Raw genomic sequence first — 19,413 nt, 5'->3', positions numbered from 1 at the left:
ATTATACAAACAAGATCAAAAGGTACTTTTACCACCTCCGCCCACCTCATACAATATTTGTTACGGGAGAAAGTGTGTTTCGGGTCAGAACGCTGGCTTGCTAGAGAGAGGTACTACCCGGCTGAAACCCGGGGAGGGAGGGGAGAACGGGAAGGGGGGGGCACAACATCAAGTACATGAACTTTAAAGTGAGCCCTATTACCACGTTATTTAAAGGTCTGATCGTGTCAGGTATAATACTGAAGAAAAATGTTATGTTGGACAAAATGCTCATATTTTCCTGCTGTATTAATGAGAAGCTTGCCCTGGGCTATTTCCCCATCTCAGAGGGCAGCAGATGCAGAAAGTCCTTGGGGAGTAGATCTTTGAAATTTCATCAGCATTCATGGGTGACCTAGCCTTTTCAAGCACAATGATAGACATGATAAATCATCTTTGCAAGGAATTCTAATTATCCTTTATATGGCCAGGTTGCCTCTCAAAAAGCAGATCTCTAACATTTTTCCATATTGCTTCCAGATTTCAGTGAGGGTGTCAAAAGTCTTGTGCCATCCTTCTCCCCTGCTGCTGACCATGTTATGTGACATCAGCCCTAAACCCCAGAGTGTGCTGGAGTCAAACTACTCTATTAAGTTACACGCTTGCCTGTATTGAACTAAATTTAATTCCTTTCCTCTCTTACCCAATGAAATTATGTGGTGCAGTGTAAGATAGGATTAGAAGTATATCATTATAGCAATTAATACTATAATGCCTCCATGATTAGTGTGCTACATTGAATTTCATGGATTTTTGCTCACTCTTGCCTAGATTTCCCTTGGGTCCTCTAGCCCAAACCATTGTATTCTTAGTAAATTAAATGTGAAATCACAGCAATATACTTAATAAATCCACTATCACCTGTATGGTGTATTAATAAAGGGCTCCAGTGCAACCTGTACAGCATCACCTTGCAGCCTGGGATGCACACACTGGGAAGGCAGTTTCCCTAGAGATGGGAGCTGCCTGCCACATCCCTCCTCTCCTGCCCAGCTTTCTCTCTGCTTGCAGAGCAGGCCCAGGGGAGCAGAACTGTGGGAGCCCAGCACTGCTCACCCCAAAGCAGCGCACAAGGCGGATGGATTTAGGCTCGTGGCTAACAGGCAGAATGCCTTGCTCCATGGTTATTTGTGGAAGGGAATGCATTGCAATGCAGTAACCCCGCACTGTGCTTGGGGACTTGGATGAAATTCCCCACCCAGGGAGGTTCAAGCCTTTTCCCACCTCCCCTGGGGGAAAAGGAGGGGGTCTTTAAAGAGAAGCCTGTTTGAAGTGGCCCTGATGGAAATGGGGTTATTTCAGAGGTACAGTAATGGCTGTCTGGTTATCTGCAGCCAGGGCTCTGTGGCAGGGAGATAAGATATTTATTAAGAGACCCGTTTTAATGCTCAGGGATCGCTTTCAGAGGGCCCAAGAAAAATGGACTTTATCTAGTATATTATTATGTACAGTCACCCTGTTGATGTTTTACTTTAGTTTAGACACCATGAATAAAAGGTAATAACTTTCCCTTCAGCTTGTTTATCGGCAAGACACCTGAGGGCAGTGAGGTGGGCAGATATTTGCTTTAATAGGGGTGATTAAAGGGAGACTCTCCAGGATTAGGGGAGAGGTTGGGGTTGCACAGGGACCCTCAGTGCCTGACATTCAGGGCATATTTTAGACCCAGACCTTCCTAGGAACTTTGCCAAGAATCAGGGAAGAGGGATAAACTGTGTTGGGGAAGGAAGTCATGGTGGGCTGTAGGTGGCATGAGGACAGGGAAGGCCTGAGCTGCCTTTGAGCATGGTGTGAGTGCTTAAATTTGGTTGGTCTGAAAACATGGAGGATGGAGACAGTTGCCTCAGGCCTTCACCAGAGCAGGCAACAAGCCTTCCTGACCTGAGTTTTTCTCTGCTGTTGAATGTTCCCAAGCCAAGGTGGGAAAGACTCCAGTGACTGGAAAATGACATTTCATGGTTCTGGTGATGGGCACTGTTCTACCTCATGCTGAACACCTGCACTGAGTGCCTGGGTGGGGACACTTTTTACCTGGACTGTTGATGTCCATACCACCATTTTGCTTGAATGGTTTTTCCTCTTGGACTGCTCTGCACCCACTTATTCCTACTCCCTTGGCAATATGAAACCTTCCACTTATGCAGGGGAGGGGGTGGAAGACTGAGTGCATAGTGCTGCACAGCAAGACAGGAGGCTGAGACAGGGGGTGAGAGGATGAGTCTGGGCCAGGTGGCCCAGGGATTGAGTCCCTGCAGACACCATTCCCAGATGGATTCAGGGACCAGCTAACACATTGGCATGAGTCTGGTCTGATAGCTGGATATCAGGAAGGAATGCAGTGAGGAGTCAAACAAATCCTTGCACCTTTCCTGTAAGCATCTCACCACCCCCACCCTCCTTTCTCCCTCCTAGCACTGCTTTAGTGCCTGCCTGTTACATCTGTACACCTCCATCCTACAGAGACACCCATTAACCCACTTTCTTCATCTAACACACAGAATCATCATGAGCTGGGAAGCCCAGAACAGACAACTGAGCAAATTCAGAATAAACTACGGTGTCCTTTCATGGCCATAGAGACTTAAGACTTCTCTCTTTTGTCTCTTCTCTCCTCTATTTCCTCATTCTCCCTCCCTCTCCCCCTCCTCCCTTCCCTCAATTCCCCTTCCCTTTCTTAATTTCTATCCCTCCTTTCCTCCTTCCCCCCCCGCTCCCCAGCAGCCGCCACGTCCCGTAGCTCCCTCCCGCCGTGCGGGGCTCCGGCCGGGGCCAGGTTGCGGGGCAGGAGCTCAGCCCTGCCCCGGCCGGAGTCGCGGTGGGAGCCGGGCCCGGCTGCCCCCCGCCCCCGCGCAGCAGCAGCCGGTGTCCGGGCGGGGCGGGCGGCGCGGAGCCGGGATAAATGGATTATTCACCTCCCTTTCACTGCAGGCCATATGAAGCGGGATAATGCTTTTGTCAGGGGGGGATTATTTGTTTAGCGGGAAAGTACGCGGGAAGGGATTAGCGCTTTGCCCGGAGCCCCCTCCCCGCTTCCATCCATCCACCCCGCCCGCCCGCCGGGATGGGCCGCGCCTCGGCGGGGACCCCCGAGCCCTGCCCGGCCCCCAGGCTGGGAGAGGCGGCCTGCAGGGAGGGCTGCCCGATCCGGGAGCAGCCTTCGGGCACCTGTGTTCGGCCCCTCGATGAGGAGGAGCTCGCTCCCTCCTGCCGTCCGCACCCACCGCAAATACAATTAGGCGGTGGGGAGAAAAGAGGGGGAAGCTTTTTGGAGGAAAGACCGCGTCCCTTCCGCAAAGTGCTTTACTCTGCTCCCTCAGGCTTTCCTTTTTTACCTTCCCTTAGTTTTTTCCTTTATTTTTGTGCGTGTCTCTCTTCCCTCCTAAACTGACTTTCACTGGCAGCTTTTCCCTCCTTGCGCTCACCCCGGAGGAGGAGGAGGAGAAGGAGGAGGGAAAAAACAACCCACCAACCCAGCCACTAAACCCACCCAGCAGTGGATGGGGGGAGGCAGGAGGCTCGCAGCGCGGGTTCCTGGCCAGCGGGCGGTGGGAGCCCCCTCGCTGGGCGAGCTGATGGCCGGCGGCGGGGGAGCAGCGCGCTGCCGGCCCCGCGCACCCCGCGCACCCCGCGCAGCGGCGGCCGCGGCCCCGGCGCCTGCGGGGCGCTGAGGGCTCCGCGCCCGCGCTCGCTCGTCAGGCAAGGTGCGCTGAGAGGGGGATAAAACGGGAGGAAGGAGAGCGGCGGAGAGCAGCAGAGCGGCAGGGAGAGTGCCGGGTCTGCCCGGCTGCTGGCTACCGGCTACCGCACCCCGGCGGCGCATCCTGGCAGATGACGGAGTAACTCACCCGCGCCTGGCTTTTTTTTTTCTTTTTTTTTTTTTTTTTTTTTTTTAAGGGGTGGGAGGTGTTTGCTATTTTATCCTTTTTTTTTTTTTTTCTTTCCCTCTGTGTGCGTGTGTGTATACAAATACATCGCCTCCGCTCAGGGAGCAGGAATATTTCAAACCCCAAACTATGGCTTTTCAAAAATCGCCCGATGCCTCCAACGCCACGAGGAAAAATCCCAGCCTCTTGGAGATAGGAGCCTTGTGCTTGGACTCGGAGATCATCTTCGGCTTCACCAGCCACCTCCTGCGGAGGAAAGCCAGGGTAAGGGCATCTTGCCGCGGTCCGGGGCAGCTGGGGCCCGGGAGGGGGTCGAGAGCCGGCTCACGGGAAGGGGGTGTCAAACTTGGCGGTGCGAAGTTGCGGGCGGCGGTGTCGGGCAGGTTTCAGCACCACGAACAGTCCTGGCGGCTCCGCGGAGCGGCGCGGAGGGGCGCGGGGGAACCGCGCTGCCGGACCCCTCCTGGGCTTCCCCGTGGGGACCGCGGCACCTTATGTGACCCCGGTTTCAGATGGCGAGTGGTGGCACCGCGTCCCGCTATTTCTGGGAGGGTTTTGTACTTACTAAGAAAAGGAAATTGCTCAGCCCCGTAGCGCGGCTCAGCCCAGCGTCGGCCGGGGAGCCCACCCCTTTACCCCCCGCCCCGTCCAACCCGAGCCTTGGAGCCGCGGGAGGGTTTTGCAGACGTTGTTTGGGCACAGGAAATTTCGGAGCAACTTCCCGGAGAGCAGCAGCATTACCCCGAGCAGGCGGGAGAAGGGAGCTGGGGCGCGGCGCCCTGGTGCGTGTGTCTGTGCCAGCCCCGGGTCCCCGCCAGCCCCAAGAGGGGCACACGGCAGCCCCCCGGGCACCAGCCCGTGTCCCCCGTGTCTCCGCTTTACTCCCGCACCCCAACTTTTCCGGGCTGCCGGGGGGCGGTCCGGGCGGGCGGGGGCAGCGATCACAGTGCAGGGGGCTCTCTCTGCCCGCGGTGCGGGGCTGTGCTTGTCGCCCACGGCCCCAGGGCATGCACCCTTAGGGGTGGGGCCGGTGGGGCGCTTCACACGCCTGCCGGGAGAAGCCAGAAAAGTTTAAGCGGCGGCGGAAAGATGCCTCCTGGGGCGGGATTATTTTTTCCCCCCCTATGTACGTGTTTCTCCACTCTTTGTGCTCGGCGATGCCCACTTCACCACAGACCCCACCCCACGCGCCACCAGCACCCACTCGCGCGGTGGCGGGGAAGGGGCCCAGGAGCCGCGTTGGCATCCCCGGGGAAGCGGCGGCCGTCACCCGGCGCGGCCCCGCGGGCTCGGGCTCAGCTCGGGCCGCTCCGTCCCGGCGGGACCGCGGCGCCGGCAGGGGGCGCTCTGGTCACAGGGACGGCGGCGGCGCCGAGCCCGGGCCCGGCCCCTGACAGAGAGCGGCGCGCACTCGGCTCTCGGGGGGGAAAACTAAAAAAAGGAGAAAAGTGCTAAATATACGAGCCGGAGCGGCAGCTAAGTAGACAATTAGCTGCGAACGTTAATTTCTCCATCTGTCAGGTCAATTTTCGCGTGTAGGAGCATCCCGTCGCGCCCGCCGAGCGGCGGGAGACTCGGCCGCGGGGGGCCCGTGCCCCGCGGCACCGCGCATCTGCCCGCGGAGCGGGGGCACCGCATCCCAGCCCGCGCAGGAGAGCGGAGCCGCGGGGCGGAGCGAGGAGAGCGGACCCGGCCGGACCCCTGAGCCCCGCTGGCAGCTGATCCGCAGCCCCAGCGCCGCTCCTCTGACTCCGCGCCCTGCGGCGGGACCGCACCCCGCGCCCAGCCCTTTTTTCCCGACTCCCGAGGAACTTGGGTCTTAGAGTGTGAAGGAAGCAACGACTTAAGTCACACTGATTTTGGCACTGTCCCGTAGGGTCACTATGAAATGGCATCTTTCTTCCCCCGCCGCTACCCCAAACCTAAACCCGAACCCCAGCCCGCTCCGGCCGAGGCTCCCCCGCCCCGCTTACCCCACCCCGCCCAGCCCAGCCCAGCCCAGCCCAGTCCCTCCTCCCCTGCCCTCAGAGCACTTTTCCAGCTTTTTTTGCCGGCGTGCTCCCGTGCTCTGGGTCCTTCCCCGTGCCGCCGTGGGGAGCTCACTCCTCCCTCTCCCATCCCAAACTTCGTTCCCGTCTCAATATGGGAGGCAACATCACCTAGCGCGGCAGCCCGGGCGGCGGGGACCCGGCGCGATCACTGTTGGCACCGCTGACCCCCGCCCCGCGATGGGCGCCCCGGGCCGGCCGCGCCGCCGGGCCCCGCGCCGCCCGCACTAACGGAGCGGGGCAGGAGAGCATCCCCCGCTACCATGATCGCGGCCGCCGGCAGGAAGGCTCTGGGACCTGATCCCCGGGAGCCGGGGGTAAGTTCCTACAACACTCACTCACACTCATCTCCTCCCCGCGGTTGAGCTTTTCCTTAGTTTCTCCCTTTTTTTTTTTTTTTTTAAACCTCCACTGTTTTTTTTTTTTTTTTTTTTTCCTGACGAGGAGGGTGGGAGCAGCGTTGCCTCCGCGTCCTCCCGCGTTGCTGAGCTGTGCTGTCTCCGCAGGTGGCGGAGGGGAGCGGGGTGCGGGAGCTCTCCCCGCGGAAGAGGCCGCCGGCCGCCGCCGAGGAGGAGCGCTGCGCCAGCCGCCCGCCGCCCGAGGGAGCGGGAGCCGCCGCGGGGGCCGAGCCGCGGCCGCTGGAGCGGGCGGCGGCCGGGGGCTGGTGCCGGAGCTGCCAGGCGCAGCTGGCCGAGCTGAGGAGGCAGGCGGCCCGGCTGGCTGCCGGCGGCTGCCCGCCCAACGCCCCGCCGGTAAGTGCCGGTGCAGCGCCCAGCACCGCCGGGGGGCCGGGGGGAGAGGGCGGGGGGCTGCTGGAGCCAGGCCCCGGCCCGCACGGGGTCACAGGTACATCCCCAAAGGATTTGGGAGGGGAGCGTGACGGCAAAGCCGGAGATTTCCAACCCGGGAGGGTTCTTCAAAAGTTCAAGGATTTTCCGTCCCGGACTTTTTATCAAAAAGCGAAACTGTGCGGCTGGACGGTCACCCGCTGCTACAGCCACCAGGAACAGTGAAAAATGAAATAGGGACTTTGGGAAGAGGAGGCTCTTCTTTCGGGAAGAGGCGGCTGTGCAGGTGCCGTTCGGTTCGCACCCAGAGCCGGGTGCCGGGGGCGCTCCCCGTGTCGGTCCGCAGGACCCGGGGCAGCCCAGCCCTGCTGACACCGCCCCGGGGATGCCGGCTCGCTGTTGCGGCTGGGATTTGGCTCCATCCTTAGTAAGAGAAGCTGCCGGTGGCAGGCGTTCAGCTCCTCCTTCCGAGAAGCCCACAAAGTGCAGCTGAGAATCAAACAGTTGTGTCTGTGGCGCTGGAGCAAACTTTGAGTGGGATGGATGATTTTTGAGTGGGCTGTGCTTTTGCCCTCTGGGTGCCTGAAAGTGCCTGCCTGGCTGATGGGCTTACTCCTGTCCTTAATGTCCCCCGGGCAAGCACTGGCTGTGTCATTTTCCTCCAGTTTGTGCTGCACGGTGGCACCTAATACCTGGTAGGGAATGGAGAAAGTGCATGAGGATGCCAAGAGTTTCCCTCTTACACAGGTACAGCTTTATTAGCATGCATTGTAATTGTCTGCACGGTTTTTCCTTTCTGTGTTTGTTTTTTTTGTTTCTATCAAAGGCCTTTATTACCCTTGTTGCTTTTCCTTTGTCAGAGCAGGCAGACCAAAGATTTTGAAAGGTGAAAACAGACAGTCTTGATACAGACATCTGAAGAGATCCTGAGAATTAGCTGATAGGGCAAAATGCAACAGAAAGCCCTGAGATTCTGTTTCAGGACACACAAAACCTGTGTTGGGGTTTTGATAACATTTGGAAGTAATGTATTGTTTTCTAAACAATGCTTATCTGGATGTTTGCAAGAATGGGGGGGGAGGGTCTGAAGAGGAAGCCAAACCCTACTGACCTTCGTTTTCATTCAAAGAGTTCCTGTATGATCTACAGAATTCCCATTGAATCTAAATATAGTTTTGTTTGGAAGTGCATTGTGGAGCAGTGTCCAAATGTACAGTGAGGTTTGCATTTTCAGGCCAGATCCAAAGCCTTTTGAAATCGACAGGAGTCTCTCTTTTGGCTTGCTGGTCTATAGGAGTAGGCTCTTATTTCTGTGGTGTAAAAGGTCACATATCTTATCTCATTGGATTCAGGACTGTTGGACCTTTTGTTTTCTGGATTGCTGCAGATGGTGGAAAGAAGTTGAATTTCCCTTGTGAAGTGCCTGAGATAGGTCGTTTCAGTGAGGGGCACAGAAACCCCTGTTCCTGTCTTGGGGTGGGCCTCTGCCATAAAGAATTGGGTCCTATCTGTGAGCGGATCTCTGCCATGGGAAAAAAAAATTCCCAGTGTAGGAGAGTGAGGGGCCTCAGCCAGGTGTTCAGGTGAGGAGAGCTGTGAGCAAAGGCCTGTTTGTGTGGTCTCCTTCCTGCAGGTCTCAGGGGACTTCCTTGATAAGCACTTGATGATGGCTAAATGAATCCTCCTTTTCTGCAGGGTTTCAAAGCATGCCCAGGAACGTAATAAAATAGGAATCATCACAGTGTCAGCAGACCTGAGCACAGTTACAGATACCTGGAGTTTACTCACTGTGCAGCATGCAGTAAGGCTTGGTGGTTGAAATCTCTTAAAAAAACTGCATTCTCTGGCACTTGTGAGACCTGGAGCCTAATTGGGAGCTCAGATTGCCTCTAATGCTGGTGTGGTGAGCAGCTCCTCAGGAAGGAAGATGCAATAAACAGTTGTCCTTACTGCCTTGTGAGTGTGAAGTAGCTTAGGGGGAGATAATAGGCAGGGGTTCGGCTACTCAGCTGCTGTGAATTGGCCTTGCAGTGGGAATCTGATGCAATATGCTGGCAGGGTGAGCACTGTGTAATGTTTGTGCCAAAAAGGCAGCTTGCTCGATCCCCCCCTCCCCCTTCTTGTTTAATTATACAACAAGACATCTGAAAAAGCAGCTCCTCTCTGTAAGAGTTTCATGCCCATACAATGCAAGTCCCAAAGTTTCCTACAGGCTCTTCTCATGCACTGTCAAACTAAGCAACTAGTGGATGAGTAAACAGCAGAAGGCTACTGCTTGGAGCGTGCTGTTCTCAAAGGATTTGCCTCCTTTGCCGTAATAATTAGGAGATCTTTCAGCACAGATTCAGAAAGGCTTCCACACCTGGTTGAAAACCCTTTGGAAAGGTGGGTGGGTGCCTCAGAGATGAAAGAAGGGCTAGTTTCCTGCTGTTGATATCTTTCCTGATGAAAGAGTGGAGGTGTATTCTCATGCGTGGGGCAGCTGACAAGGGATTGAATTCACATTAGAATAGAAAACCAAGGTACTGTTTGCAGTCTGCAGGGATAACAAATCTAATTACTTGAGAGGGCTATGATTCATACAGTTTGTGTTGCTATCCTTTCAATTAGACGTATTTAAAATAAATAAATAATTTAGAGTTTCAGTGCTCAGATGATGTGCATTGATTACAGAATACTGTTAGTTGTTTGTGTCTCTTCAAAGTCCTCCACATCTCTGTGGACAGCTGATAAAAAGATACACCTCTTTGCTTATGTTAAAACTCTTGAAACAGTCTCCCAAGCAAAAGATTTACTGCGTCCTACACTCTCAATTCCCTTCAGTTTACTGCTGCTGCCTTTACAGCTTTCTACCACAGTGAGGCCTGTGTGTGAATCAAAATGTGATTTTCATTAAGTGTGGATGGGGCCAAGTGAAGTTTAATTTGAAATTATCCCAGATTAACATTTTGGTATTGCAGTGTTGGCATCAGTTACTGGGTCATGTACTGAACTAATGTAGGAGGGAAAATCAAGGTGTCTTGGTTTATCCCTAATTGAAAGTTTTGCAGGCTCTGTCCTTGGAGACTTGGTAATGGGATACAGCATCTCCTACTGCCAGAGTTCTGGCTGGAGTGGAGAGCAGGTTGCTGTGCCTGGAAGTTGTTGCTGTTGGCAGCTGTGGGACAATCCATGGGAAATGAGTTGGTGGTCTGTGTTTCACTCCCAGTTGGCAAATAGCCTTGTCACAAACCACAATTACCACTAATTGGCATCATTGTTGGCAGTTTCAGGGAGACACTGAGGGCTGAATGGGATGTAAATTAAATTAGTAATAATATTTCTTAGCACCTAAATTCTTCAGTTGTGTTTCACAAATGCTAATTAATCAATTTGTGTGATTGCCCCTGTTAGGTAAAAGCCAGACATGCTGTCATTTCTGCAGAGGTGTATGTCAGACTGAGGTGTGTGTCTCCACAAGGAAGTGGAGAGGCAGGAACTGTTCAGTATGAGAGATGTGCTCCTGTAGCTGCATTTCTGGAGGTAAACTCTGTGTGCCTCTGGCACAGGCAATAGCCTTAAGGATATACAGCTACTGTAAAATGGTTTTAGCTAATCCCTTATGAGCAGAGGAAAAAAGCTCTCCTGGTGTTAGGAATACACAAATGGATGCAACTACACCTACAGAAGGGATTTATACTGGTGTAAATATTTTGGTTGTAGAAAAGTAATGCTTGTGCACAGGTATACTGTATTGGAATAATTTTTTATTGGTATTGAAAGGAGGCCAAGACCAGCAGAAGTTCACTTTGAAAGGGGTTGGCTTTGATCATGTTTCTCCCAGCCCAGGGATTCAGACACCACATTTCACTTGTCCCCATCCACCCCCACCCCCAGTCTGAGCAGTTTATGCTGTACCTACTGCTAGGGCAGGCAGGTGCTTCTAGAGGCAACATTAAACAGGGCAGAAACATTAATTTTGTGTTATAGCTTGAGTTCAGGAAGTTCTTGCTGTCTTAGTTTTTAGGAGCTTCTTTTCTTCCCTGTTCTGTTTTGTTTTAAATTTTTACCCCCACTGCATTATCTACACTGTGTGTTATGTGGGGCACACCAGTGAACAGCTTCCAAGGGCCTGAAGGACAAAGAAGAGAGAGTGTGGCTCTATTTGTGGCTCTATTGCTGGTGGAATTGGCAATTTTTTGTTCCTCAATACCTCAAAAGTCCTGTATTCCCAGCTGCCCAGGTAAATGCAGTTGGGTACAAAGGATCTGCCAGCTCTGGTGTGCAGGGAGCCTCAGTGACCAGGACAGGTTGTGCCTTTGTTGCTGATGAACCATGAATCATTGGAGGGAGCTAAGCAAGTCCTAGCCTGCTGTATCCATGTCAGGGCTCAGTGTTACACCAGCCAGAGTTGGAGGAAGAGCTTTTCCAAGAGCTGGGGTTCTTGGAAAAAAGGGAAGATGGCAGTGGCTTTAGACATGCTGTTTGCATGGATGTGTGCAAATGGCAGGCAGGCTGCTGGACTCAACTCCCATCACTCCTTCTGTCAAAGTGATGGTCTCTTGGTGGCACACCTGTGTGTGCTGCTGATTGCCTCACCCGAAGGGGAGATGAAGAACAGAGTTTTGGGATGGGCAGGCTTTTGTTATGGGTTTCTCCTGTGTGCTAAATAACTCCCCCCTGTTCCCACCAGCAGCAGAATAGGAAAGGAGGGTGTGGTAGGATGATGTTGACTGTATTTGTTCTCCCCATCCTTCTGCATTAATCCCAGCTGTTCCCTCCTTGTCCCAGCTGACTCCATAAGAGGCAGCATCTTCTCTGTAGCTGCACACACTCTTTGGTTGGCAGTAAGCTGGTGCTTGGACATCTGGCTTCTGCCAAGCTACCAATAACACATGGATACTGCTCAATTTCTCTCATAGTTTGTGGAAGTTGTAGGAACTTGTTCTGAGCCTTCTACCTCAACTTTAGATCATTTGACAGGTTCAAAAGCTGTTAAGAAAGGCTGTAAGTAAGAAGGATGGAAAGAAGGACTGTGCAGTAGTTCTTAGTGCTTTGGAAAACCAGGCTGAGAGGACAGGCATGGGATTGAGGGCTGTAGTCTTGATGTGTGTCAGGGATGCTTTGTAATTCCACCATGGCCACTCTGATGGCCTGCTACCAGCAGGAATTGAGGCAAGGAGAGCTCATGTGATCCCTGGCTGCTCCTCGCTGTGCAATGTTGGCTGCTCCAGGAGCCTGTGCTGCATGTGAAGACCCTGGGAGAGGGCTCTGTGTCCTCAGTGCTTGCCTGCAGGGTTGTGCTTCCCTGACAGAACAAGGATTCAGAGCATATGGGGGCTTCTTGCAACACTTGAGGTGCATGTGGAATTGGTCTAAGCTTTTAGGAGCTTTCCCTGCTGAGCTTTCCTGCCTGTGCCCATTGTTTTCTGTTAGTGTGTCAACCCTTACTACTGGGGTAGCCCTTACTGCCTGCAGTTTGGGAGTCACAATGGTGACACAGCTGAGTCTTGGCTAAGTTTGGGGTCCTCTGTTACTTAGGGGCTCTTTTATTTTCATGAGGAGGTCTCTCTGCACCTGGGTTGGTATGGATAAGGGGAATTGAGTGGGAGAGCTGTCTTTTAAAGATTGCTCTCTAGAGGAATCCACTTTTCATGGCTCTTCACGAGCACTAAATGCGCCTTAAAATGTTCTATATTTAACATCTCAAAAATGTGGAAGTGGAAAAGCGATGTCTTAGCTAATAAATATGAAACTATGGGGCATTTTTTTAAGATGCACATTTAATATTTAATTTTGTGCGAGAGACTCTTGCAGAGACTTGGCCGTGGAGTGCTCGAGGCAATGAGCTCAGATGTGGATTTCAGGTAGGTGTGCAGTCTAATAACAGGGTTAGTGACAGCCCTGTGTCAGATGTGTTGACATGAGCAGTTCCCTCTCTGGCTGGGCGCAGGCGCTCCCGTCTGACAGCGCAGGCTGAGGAAACCAATTGCAATCAGTTTGCTTTAGACACTTAGGATTTTCAAGCATGCCCTTTTAAAATACAGGTGAGAGGGATTATCTTGCAGTCTGGATGCTGGAGGCAAGAGACCTTCTTCTCTCTGGGGGATGTGAAGTGGGGGAGTGGGGATTGCACAATTAGCTGAAGGTGCTGTGGTCTCCCGGGGAGCTGAGGGTAATTAGTGTTTCTCTGGCTCTCTCTCTGGCTAATTCCTTCAGCACCCTGCCCTATTAGGGGAAAGGGAGGAAATACATAAACCATTTCAAAATCCCAGGGGGTGGAAAAGAGCATCTGCTGCTAACATCTGAGGTTACTTTGAACCTGTTGAAATATGTAGTAGCTGCTTTATTGTTTTTGCCAAGAGTTTCCACCTACAGTGATCCCAACCTCTGACTTGTTAACAATGAGGTTGTTGGAGGCAGTAGTCATCCTCCTCCTCATCCCTGGCTCACAGCAGCTGATAGTGGCTGCTGCTGTGGACCTGGCACTGCAGGGTATAGGAGTGGGGATGACTGAAACCACCAGGATTTTCTTTCTTTTTTTTTCCCCCTCCATGACCAGGATTACCCACAATGTTCACAGCTGCTGCATGTGTCTCCTGCTGCTCAGGTACCCCAAAATAGGTGCACCCTTTGGGCCTGAGTTGTCCTTGCCACAGTGAAGATGCTCATGTAGGGAACAGCCAGTTAGTCCCTGGGTTTTCAGGTGGCAGATGAACGTTTTGTCATGAAAAGTGAGCAGAGATTTTGCTTTACCTTGCTTAGACAAGGAGAACCTCTCTGAAAGCATCTGCATGTCTTATGGAATATTTTTCCATGCCAATGCTGTTTCCTTTCTCAGCATTGGATTGCCTTCAGGAACTAGATATATTTGGATATTGGTCACACTGAGTACAGGCAGCTGTCCAGTTGGAAGTACTGTATCTGCTCTTTATTATTTACTGGAAATCAGTGGAATTTAACTTGTCTGGATTTGCCTCCTTGTCCTCTGGCCGCAAACCTGCAGCATTGGAATAGTTATTTTGTATTTACGTGTCCAGTCCATCCCCAAGGGGAAGGCATCATTGGGAAGTGGAAATCTTGTCTATTGCTGGCTGTGCTTGTGACTGGGACCTGCCTGGCTTCTTTTACAAGTGTCTACTAATTTTCTATAGTGGCTTATGGGAGAAAACTTGGGCCTTATTTCAAGGAGAATCATACCTGCTGCTGCCTCTGTTAACAGGAATTGTCCCACTGCAGGGATGCAAAATCTGAATTAATCCCTGGATCTGCCACTGAGTTTGTGAATTTGAGCAAGCAGTTTTATTTCTCCTTTGCTCAGTAAAGAGAAAAAGCTTCCATCTTTTGTTCATTTGCAGTAAAAACTTTTTTTTTGTGGTGGGGACTCTCTCTTGCTTGTATGGCATTAAGTATCATCAACTGCTGTTAGTAGAGCTGACTGCTCCTGTAATGTACATAATAAGAATATAGAGCACAGGGACACAGAAAATAGTGGACTCTGTGGCTTCCAACTGAACTTTGAGGTCAGGTGTCAGGGAAGGGTTTCTGGAATTGGGGTCACTGCAACAGCAGAAAGAGCTAAAAAATCTGGGGACTTCAGGTAAACTGTAAAGGCAGTAACAGGTAGTTCTGAAATCTGCTAGTTCACCAGGAGGGGAGTGGTGAGGCTGTGGAAGGAGACTGAAGGTCTGTGGTGTGTGTTCAGTTGAAGTGGAGCTTCAGTAAGGAGCAGGAGTCAGATCAGCTCAGGGAGCAGGGGTAAGAGCTGTGCTGATAGTACCTAAAAAGTTTTTTTCTGCATGATGCCTCCCTGTGATGGAACTGGAAAGCTGCCTTGTGGAAATGTGATGTGGCCTTGTAAACTGGGGGCTCTCAGCGGCTTCAGTCCCTCCTACTGCTGTTGAAGTTTATGCCAAGGTGTATTAATTATTAGTTTTTCCTTAAAAATGTTTTACTTTTAAATGGAAAAAACCCCTAAATTTTATAGAGGAACTTAAGAGCAAAGTTTCAAATTATTATTGCTCTCATTTGGAATATGGTGGGAATATGTCACTTTGCAGGAGCAATGTATTCTTCTCTAGGATAGGCTAAAGGGAATGTACATCTTTGGCATATAGCTCTTTGGACTGACTTTGCTTTGAAGCTGCTTGAGCCTTTAAGACATAGCTGGCAGATGTTCATTCTCATGTTGGACAAAAAATGTTTAGTATAAATATATCCACCTATTTTAGGCAGCATAATGCCATTGTTGTGTGCTTGTTTTATCACCAAGGGTTTGAGTGCTGTATAGTGAATCAGATAAGTCTCAGCTCTTGCTCACAAAAAGAAGCTTAGGTGAGTACAACCTCCTTCTTTGAGTCAAGTCTTACAATTTGTCCTTGGTCAGCATTCCTGGAGCTTGCAAGCTGCTCAGAGTTTTGGCTGGGGCTGGGCTGCTCTTACCAAACATCAATACCTGGGCAGGATTGACTGGAACACTGGACACCTGTGGGAAGATGATAAATTTTCATTTTGCTCTTAGCAAATCTTCCCCCTGATGTTGCTGAGGGATTTTAGAATGCTGGGTGAATGGGATGGGAGGCCTTCTGTGCAAAACTGAAATACTTCTGGCTAGGCTGGGCATTGAGTTGGCTTTCAGCATGAAAGGTGAAAGAGAAGCATTAGTCCTGGTTCTCACAGCATTCAAAAGGTTATGTTTAAATGTGTTTCCTGTTTTATTGCAACACATAATTTGTTACAATACAGTTTGTGTTGCTGTCTGTGTGTATAAATTGATCAGTGCTGCTTGTACTGTAAGCAGGCAGCGTTTGGCTTTGTGTTTGAACTCATTTGGGATGTTAAATCTACTCAGTTTGTATTGTATTCTGGTTTTATTGCCTTATGTTGTTCTCACTGTATTGTATGTTGTAGCATGTATTTACTCCTTTTGGCATTGCTGCTTTTCTCCTAGGTCCCAGACTAGAGCAGTTTCCTACAGCTTGCATATGGCTTTATCAAGTAAAAATTTTGTTTTAGGGGTTGCCTGTTGCTTTTGCATGGCTTTTATGTGGCTCCTGAGGAGTTCAGGAATGGTGTCTATGCCCAGGGTACATCACATGGCCCTCAGCAGAGTGCTGCTGAGTGTTTTGGAGGAGGCGACACTGCTGAAGTGGTTGAGATCAATGGCACTCTGCCAGCCTGGTGGCACATGTCCAATTCCCACCCCAAAACAGGGCAGCAGGAGCTGTCTCCAGAGACTCTGTAATGTGACAGTCTCTACAGTTGTCAGGAACTTGAACACGTGGCTTGTATGATCAGGAAATGTGGCCATCCTTGTTTCAATCACTCTGCTCCTTTTGGTCACCCATGGTGTTCCCATAGTGCTGCCCTGGGAAACCTGGTTCCAAGGAAACTCATTAAATACAGGAGACAAATTTGCTCTACAAAATTTGGCCTTTGAAGGATGGAGGTGAGGGACAAATGTCTTTGCCACTGTCATTTCTGGGCAATACTTGGTGCTGCTTCTCTGGTCAGTGAGCAGAAGATGGAAGGGCTGGTTTGTCCCAAATACCCTTTCTAGAAGATGTTCCTTAGACCTAGTATGATCTACAGGCACTGCAGAGCTTTTGTAAGATATCTTGAAAACTGTGCTGTGGGCCAAACATGGGGCAGGATTTGACCTAAAGCTATTTTGCCTGTAGCTTGAAATTCAAAGTTGAACCCAGAATGTGCAGTTAAAATGTTCAGGTGTTAGTGTAACTTGTGTAACTGCAAGCTGTGAACTATTTGTCTTTCTCTGAAGATTTTGTTGCAAAGGCAGGCAAATACATTTGACATTCCTCCAACAAGCTCTCACAAGGGTAATTTTGTGTGGATGATTAAGTGGCATGGAAACAGTGTAAGATACCATCCTTTTGTGGATTTTGTAAAGAGGAGATACAGCTGAAATAATTCATAATATGCACAGAATCTGAGCAGACTGCTGAGAGAGCTTCTTTCAGCAATTACCTGTAAGAATAAAGTAAAAAGCATTTATTATTGATACTCGCTTTTTACATATTAAAAAATATTTCTTCTGATACTTTTAATTTTTTATTTGTAGGCTCCAAATGAGTGTAGAATAAGACAAATGTGTTCAAGGAAGAAAAATATATGAGTTAATACATTAAGTTTACATATTTTTTGTTTGATGGATTTATGGTTTTTAATTACATCTTCATGTCTTGCATTGGGATCCCTGGGGGCCCTTTCTGAATTTCATACTTGTGCTCTTGTATACATGAGATGCTTTAAACCTTCCACCTCGTGCAGCCCTACTGCTGCTTGACTGACCTCTGCTGAAGTGCTTGTTATTCAAGTTTAAAATCTGAGACATCCACAAAGAGCTAAATGATTAGAAGAATAATTTGTGTGCTGGAGAGAGTTTCTCATGCTGACATGTTGTGAAACACAGGCTGTGAATGGGTTTCTCTGGTTTTTGTGTGGAAGGTGGAGTTTGTGCTCAGCATTTGCTCAGTTGGTCATGAGGAGCAACACCCTGGCTGAGTCTTACTGGCTTCCTGAGGGCAGCTTGGCACTGGGAAGTAGTCATGTCTTTGGTAACAACCCTTTGGGGAGCCATAGCTTGTTTTAGGGAAGAGTATTTCCAGCAATACATCATCCTGAATGTACATCTCCCTACTTCTGTCTCCGGTCGCGTGCGACACTGGATTTTCATTTCATAGCAGTTTGCATCGTGGTTCTTTTATTGACAGTGGAATCAATAACCTGTGTTAACAGGTGGAAAATGAAGCCTGTTTGCTCTGTGCAGTTCCAGTTGATTTAGATGGGTGAATTGCAGAGGAAGCCAGACTGCAGAACTGGTCAATGCCTGTGTTCCAAATCCATCTCTCTGTGCTGGTATCATTACCTCCACCTGCTTTCCTCCAGCACGTCCCCTTCATTTTTCTGTTCAGTGGGAACATTATTACCTATTTATGTGTGTGTGTGTGGAAGTAGTGCCAGGATCTATTTGTTGTAACTAAGATATAGCTTACTGAAGAGGCAAAAAACCCTGGCTGACAATATTCAGGCTTTCCAAAAGAAACTTGCTTTTGGGACTGACAGGGAGTGTGAACATTCAGGCACAACTTGAACTCCTGTTCTCAGATTTGTGCTGTGTGTTCTTTTATTATTCTGGTCATGGCTGATCATAAGCACATGCAGCTCAAAAGCAAAATAGCTCTGTTTGTGCTGTAAGAATTTAGTTGGGTTTAAGCTTCTTATTGCCAAGTCTTTTGATGACATGGAAGATGTGTTATATACAGGGTTGGCTTTCCTGACTCACCCTGAGTTCTTCACTCAGTGTTTTATTCCTTTGGGAGGGTTTGGCTCTTGGAGGATTGGGTGAGAAGTGTGGAGAAGATAGTTAAAGAACTGAACTGCAGAACACTTAACCCTGGGAAGTGAACACAAGTGAGAACACAAAGACATTGTCCTCTGAGGTGATTTATTGGAAGTCTCTACTTTTTTGTTTTATTTTTACAATTTTTATTTTAATTTCTCTTGCTAGGATCATAGAATATCCTGAGTTGGAAGGGACCCACAAGTCCCAACTCCTGGCCCTGGACAGGACCATTCCAAGAATCATACCACACTGGTCTAGGCTCAGTCTGATTTTACCTTCTTGTGACTGGAGCAACAGTCCTGTTTTCTAGTGTTAAAAAATTGTCCATGGCATTCTGTCCTTCCAAGAGGTTGTGCTTGTGCTTTCTTTGGGAAAGCTGTGTCACTGAGCATAATGGTAAGAAATGGTCCCCCTGCTGCTAAGGAAGTGAGCTGAAAAATGTCTGGTTATTCAACAAGAAAAAACACAGATTCACTGAGTGCAAAACATACTTAACATACTTCTTTCTGTACCTGAAGAGGATTTCTGAAGTCTGTGCAACAACAGGGAGTTAAGGTAATCCTGATCTTACAGAGTGAGTTAACCCAGGAGTGATTCTTGGAGTGGTCAGTCCAGTGAGTTAACCCAGGAGTTTTGTAGCTCAGCTGAGTACAATGCAGGAGTGACATCAGTGAGGGATTAGAATAAGCTTTGTTATCTTCAAAGGCTGTTTACTCAGTGGCTGGGGAATCGCTGTGTTTGTAGGCAGAGGTAGGGAATGTCCTGGGGCAGGTGGGAGCTGACAGCATTGCAGAGAGCCCGTGGTGTTTCTCCTCCTGCATCCCTGCATTGCCTCCCAACCTGCTGGCTGCCACTGCTTCTGTGTGCTCCATCCACACAGAGGCCTTTAAGAGATTGCCAAGGTTATTTTGGGTGCTAAACACTGAACCCAAGCAGTATCCTTAATTTCTATGAATCCTGGAACAGTATCATTTGTATTTTTCTTACACGTATACCTCTCTAAGTTTTCCTTAAAATAATGGTTATAGTTATGTTAAAAACCTCAGAGTTGAGTTCTGAGGATAGTTACCTACCCTTGGGTATTTCAGCTATTGCTTGTTATCATATGGAAGACAATTTGGATTTGGGGTTTTGGAGGATTCTTGTGCAGCTCTTGGGTCTTTTCTGCAGAATTCCTTTCAACAGCAGTTAAATTACATCTGATCTCCAGAAAGAGGACAACCTGATTTGCAGATTTATCTATAAAAACTGCTATAAATTTAATTTGGAGCCCACTGGGATACACGTCCCACATGCAAGTGTTCTGCAAG

General features: G+C 49.8%; 1 protein-coding gene across 4 annotated transcripts in view; it reads left to right on the top strand.

Annotated features, from left to right (window-relative positions):
• The first annotated feature begins 3,613 nt into the window (after positions 1-3,613).
• Positions 3,614-19,413, top strand: part of KIF26A (kinesin family member 26A) — a 96,965-nt gene continuing 81,165 nt past the window's right edge. For 3 of the 4 annotated variants that reach the window (XM_071426326.1, XM_071426325.1, XM_071426324.1), the window contains exons 1-2: positions 3,768-4,187; positions 6,478-6,723. In XM_071426326.1, coding sequence (XP_071282427.1) covers positions 4,053-4,187; positions 6,478-6,723 — 381 coding nt within the window. In that variant the 5' untranslated portion in view covers positions 3,768-4,052. Of the gene's footprint in view, positions 3,741-3,767; positions 4,188-6,477; positions 6,724-19,413 lie in introns of those variants that run through there. The other variant, XM_071426327.1, reaches the window with a different exon arrangement.

Source organism: Agelaius tricolor, unplaced genomic scaffold (assembly GCF_023055355.1).
Source record: "Agelaius tricolor isolate 1412-34295 unplaced genomic scaffold, bAgeTri1.0.p SCAF_5, whole genome shotgun sequence".
In the NCBI taxonomy this organism is placed as follows: Eukaryota; Metazoa; Chordata; class Aves; order Passeriformes; family Icteridae; genus Agelaius; species Agelaius tricolor.
The sequence above is the reverse complement of the archived record's forward strand: the minus strand, read 5'-3'. Positions and strand labels throughout refer to the sequence as shown.